The 5416-nt window shown below is 48.8% G+C and overlaps 1 protein-coding gene across 1 annotated transcript; it reads right to left on the bottom strand.

Moving 5' to 3' along the window:
- Window positions 1–607: 607 nt before the first annotated feature.
- On the bottom strand, window positions 608–2497 carry LOC134438023 (uncharacterized). The gene is made up of 2 exons (XM_063187612.1): window positions 2283–2497; window positions 608–2069 (listed from the first exon to the last, which is right to left on the bottom strand). The coding sequence occupies exon 2, from the start codon at window positions 2066–2068 to the stop codon at window positions 608–610; it is 1461 nt and encodes a 486-aa protein (XP_063043682.1). The 5' UTR covers window position 2069; window positions 2283–2497.
- Between the last annotated feature and the right edge of the window lie 2919 nt (window positions 2498–5416).

The following is a 5416-nucleotide window of genomic DNA, read 5'->3' as shown; positions in this document are numbered from 1 at the left end:
TGCGTTTTCTTCCCCTTGTGGCACCATCTCTATTGCCTTTTTCAACAACAAGGAGTCTATTTCCTCCTGTAGGAAAGGGACCTGACCCTCCGGAACTATTGTTTGAATCACCCCGCTGAATTTTGGTGGGGGGCGAGCAAACTGAATTGTGTAGCCCACTGAGACAGTCTTCAAAACCCAAGGTGATGCCTGTGCGCATTTGCGCCAGTTTTCCACGCATGCCTCTAGGCATGGCATGGAGTCTTTTAATTGGTCGGGGACGCTCCCGCTCATCGCCAAACCTTTTAATCTTTGATCTAGACTCAATTGGTCGGGGTTTTCCCCGCTCATGGTCAATTTGTCTATATTCGGCTTTATTCCCGCACCGTCTAAGGAGGGGGTCAAGCTCTGAGGGCAGCTTGTCACACTGTTTAGGTAAACATGGGTGAGAGAATGCTGTTTTAATATTGGATGCAGAGAGGGGGACAAAACATTTTCTGTTTGTGTGTGTAGTGCTTGTGGAAACTGGCACAACGTGCTTGACATGAGCGGTGCATGTGAGCAACGGGCAGTCCTTTTTCGCTGAGGGGAAAACTCCTCCCCCCCCCCTCTCTTCAGGACGTGATCCTCAGGTCCGCGTCCTGTTCGCACCACCACGGCGGGCAGTAGTCTGGCGCGGGACGAACGGCGCTCTCTGCTGCTGCTGCGGTGCTGGCTGTGGGTCCTGTGGCTGAGGCTGGGGCGGCGGCCTAAACGGGTGTCGCTGCCATCCTCTCCTTGCCGGCATCTTAGCTGGAAGAGCTGGAGAACGGGATCCACTCCCCCGCTTCATGCCAGGAGCTGGAGCTGGTCCACCCGGGGGGCCCCGGGGTTCACCTCTGCTGCGTGGCATCCAGGCCATGAAAGCCTCCCGGCTTTTCTGCTCCACCTCAAATTTAGCAGTCATTGTGCCCACAGCATCACCAAACACTCCTTCAGCACTCACCGGGGCATCTAGGAGTGGGGCCTTCTCCCGTTCCGACAGCTGTGCCAGGGACAGCCACAGAGAACGCTGTGTTGCTACTGCCGCCCCCATAGCACGGCCCACTGCCTGAGATGAACAGCGCGTGAGGCGGAGAGACAGGTCAGTCGCCCTGCGCAGTTCCACCACCAACTCACTCTCAGCATCCAGCGTATTAGACAGCTCCGTGAGTAGCTTGGCCTGATATCTCTGCAGCAACGCCGCTGTGTTGATGGAGCATGCTGCTTGTGGGAAGGAGAGATATCCACACTCCTTGGCCTGGTCCATATGCATGTAGGCAGCAAAGCCTGGGACTGGGGCACGGGCCGAATAGGGGTTGCTCCAAGTCTTGACTAGCTCCCTGTGCACTTCTGGAAAAAACGGGATTGGGCAGGGCGCCGGTGTTTGGGGCCCGGCGTAGTATTCCCCATCCAGCAACGACATCTCTGTGCTGGGGGGGGTGGGGAGAGGGAGGCCGAGTTTGCTAGCTGCCCTGGTAGCCACCTCGTGCAGCTGCAGACCCAGTGTCCTCGAACCTACCGGAGGAGAGGATGCCCGGGACTCTTCGACCACCTCCTCCTCATATTCACCATAATACCCCTCTGCATCACTGAAGTCCTCTGGCTGTTCCTCCGACTCCTGCCCAAATACCAGCTCTGGCAGGGGCTGGTCGTGGAAGCCACGCGGTAACTCCACCGCCTCGTGGTGCGACCTCACTCTTGCATGTGGGGCTGGTGCAGCTAGCTCCCCTGCTGCCTCGTGGCGTGAACTCCCGCCAGATGGCAAGGTGGGAGCGGGGTTGGCTGTGGCGGGCTCGCGACAGTCATGCCCCTCCATATCGTGATCTGTGCTGCCTTCGGCTGTGGGAATCTCCTCAGCCTGGGCAGCAGCTTCTCTCGCCTCTCTGCGAGTCCAGTAAGCCGAGCGCTTAGTAATTTTAGCGAGTGTCAGTTCAGCACAGAATTCGCAGGTAGAACCGCCCGACAGCGCTGCCTCGGCGTGCTCTCTGCCGAGACAGACAATGCAAAATCGGTGCCGGTCCCCTTTGTCCCTGCTGTGCGGGCACTCCGGGTACAGCAGCCTCGACATCCTAGACACACCAGAGAAACAGTTAACACTCACAATCGGTCCGAATTCTAAAGAAAACTACCGAGTGAATGCTCCAGTTAGCTAATGTAGCAACCACTAGCAAGTAGAGCTAACAGAAGTAGCAAACTTGCAAGCTAGAAGCTAATAGCCAAATACAAGAAACAAAAATCAACTCGTGGCACCCAAAGCCTGTGACCAGAGAAAATCCACTCACCGGCTTGAAAGAGTTGAAGCACACGGTTGAAAACTCGAATCTGAGATAAAGTTGTAGTTGCTTGACGGATCACTTCTATCGAAGTATTGAAAGAGGCCGAGGCTGCGTCATACCCAGCTATTTATGCCCTAAGGGCGGGCCCAGGGGATGACTGACAGCCTCTCAGCCATTCGGCGTGAGTAGAAAGTGCTTCGATTGGATCCGTGCATACGTCACGTCCCATGTGTTAGATCGCAGTCCACTGCGATAGGGAACATCTTGTTCAGGTGGGGGGAGCTTTTTTTAAAACCTAGGGCCAAGCAAAGATGACAGCGGCCCTGCCCTACGGAGACGGTTGACACGCATGCTCATTTACGTGAGACCGACTTCATCCTGGGAATCTTTTCGACGGCGGGACCTTAGTAGTCTAGTAATGAACCTGGACTTGATGTACTATCTACTACTGAACTAGGATATTGTGCTGTGTATTTTGCATTAAGGTAAGTAAAACGATTGTTATAGCCTACTTGTGCCTAATTATACTGCTCACTTAATAGCTACATTGCTCTTTGTTGTATTTACCTGTGCTAAGATGAGGCAACATTTCTTGAGGTAAATTTTCCCTTGGCTTGGAGATGGCTAACATCTAGCCTACGGTATTTCAGATGTTTGTTCATGACTAAGTACCATTAGGTCTCTTGACAGGCGTTTCAGTACGTACTAATTCATGTTATGTCATGTCATGGCTTTAACTTGTTCGGAGGACACGCTATAACGACCCTAGCTAGCATAGATGGCAGCTATCCTGTTCGGACATTCGGCAAACGTCAGTGTTTAGAGCTAGATGACTGATATGCAAAGACTATATTCTTAATTTAATTCGTTGGTGTGCTGTCATGGCCTTTGTACATTTACAGGCTCTAGACAGCCCGTTTTAGATTTCAGCTGCCTGCTGAGGTTTGGATTCAGAAATTATTTTTGTAAAATCTCTGATGGGCTGGCTTGGACGTTAGCGTAATGTGGTGTTTCACGTGAGCCTGTTCAAAATCCATCTTGAGCGGAATTCACCGGTGATGGGCTTCAAATTCCACCTGCAGCAATGGCAGGTCACGGCTTATTGCTTTACCCTGAGCTCTAGTTCTAGTGCTACAGTATTCTCGAGTCCACATCGCTTTACCGATGCAATATAGCCACCAGTTTCTGATGTCGTTATCAGACGAAATCAGAGGGCAGTTTGTGACATACTTGAAATAATATATCTTTGAGGACACAAAGTAGCTGCCCTTTTTATTAGACACATGCACGAGGTAATGTGATTTACAGAAATATCAGATTTGCAATAAAATAGTCCATCACATTGTAGGCTACTCTTGTCACAGGAGGATCCATCAGCTCACTAACACGGATGAGGGGGACCAAACAGGAGGCTCTACAACATGAGGACAGACTGCGATCCTCAAGCAGTAAGTTGATTTACATAAGAAAATGATACACTATAAAGGTGTCTATTGTATGTATAAAAAGGGCTTAAAATTATGGTCAGACTTAGCTCCAGCTAGTGATAAAGTCTTAAAGGGTTTGATTAAAGGCTTTTTAACTTCACCATCATCAGTGTGCCTTGGAATCTTTGGCAGGCCTTATCAGCAGCCACAACTGGAGCTAAGTCTGACCATAATTTTAAGCAACTATATTTCCTTGAGCCAAAGTGCACCTGCTTATGAGAAAATACCAACTTACTAGCCACTTTGACTCATTATTAAGTGTGTTTAGTAAGATTCTTGCCATTTTGGCTGGTGGTGAAAAAAGTTAATTAACAGTCCTGTGTATAACTGTAGGAACAGACTGGACAGTGAAAGTGAATCCCGCCTGGACTTAACAGACCCCTCTACCTAGAATGACCCAAACATTTGACTATTGATCTTGTCACAGGTCAGTCCATGAGCCCACGTCTTCAGGCCAGGGACCCGAGAGGAATTTCCAGTGACATGGATCAACAGAGATCCTCAAACAGTAAGTTGATCTTCTACATCAAATAAAGGAAATCATGTGAATTATCTTTAAGTAAAAAACAAGCATTTGATGCATTTGATTACCACTCTCGTATAAGGTCAGTCCATAAAAATCAAATGTGTGTGTGTGCGCGTGCCCGCCCGCCCATGTTTCTGAGTGTGCATGTGCTACAAGCAAACTTATGCCAATTTTTTTAGTTTTTCTTGATTATTTAGGTAAATTAGTGAAATAATATAATTTGCATAATACTGAACTTTGTAACCCTGTGTATATGTACAGCAGGACATAAACATTTGACATTTGATCTCACTCTCGTTACAGGTCAGTCCATGTGCCACGTTCCAGCCAGGGACCAAAAGGGGGACTTTCGTCATGGGGCCAGACAGACATCCTCAAGCAGTAAGTTGATTTACATGGATGCATTCTGAAGTTGAATTGAAGTAGTTATATTGTTATGCACTGGCTACTATTCAATGTGTCAAATTGAAATTAATTAATTGTTGTCCCATGAAAAAATGAACTGTATTTACAAATCTCAATGGCAATGTATCGTTCCAGGGATTAGAGTTCAAGAATGTTGTTGCAGGTGAAATTATCATTGAAATTTGCTCATTCAATGCTGTTTTTGTATCTTTACTTTTTAGAGAAATAGAGAGATGCATCCAGGCCACCCACTAGGAGGTGGAACATCTTACGAAGAGGTGGCTGTACCTGGCGGCAGACTGAGATGGGGTGAGGAAGAGGAGAAGCACAGACCAAGAACGGAATGTCAGACATTTGCCCTTTTTATGCCCAACACACACACACACACACACACACACACACACCAGCATATAAACATGCACATAGACACAGGCCCACGTGCACACACATACACGCACTCTCAAACAAGATGGGAGTCTCTGGTGATGTTGGCAAATAATCTGAATCGGTACACACTGCAATGATTCCACCATCATGCCCCACCTACGCGAGTCCTGTCCTTCAGCATTGACTTACTCCCCAGGTGTGGTGTGCCTTCATCTGAACCACAATGGCATCCCAAGCAGCAACAAACACCTGCACACATGCATGCTACAGTACACACACAAACACACTGGACTGTGAACTTGGGGACCATTCCATCATTGGCGCTGAATTCAGCG

Source organism: Engraulis encrasicolus, chromosome 21 (assembly GCF_034702125.1).
Source record: "Engraulis encrasicolus isolate BLACKSEA-1 chromosome 21, IST_EnEncr_1.0, whole genome shotgun sequence".
Lineage (NCBI taxonomy): Eukaryota > Metazoa > Chordata > Actinopteri > Clupeiformes > Engraulidae > Engraulis > Engraulis encrasicolus.
This window is presented reverse-complemented; position numbering and strand designations above follow the sequence as displayed.

Excerpts from the sequence above, each read along its gene's own strand:
- LOC134438023 (XM_063187612.1), bottom strand. The coding sequence starts at position 2,068 with ATGTCGAGGCTGCTGTACCCGGAGTGCCCGCACAGCAGGGACAAAGGG.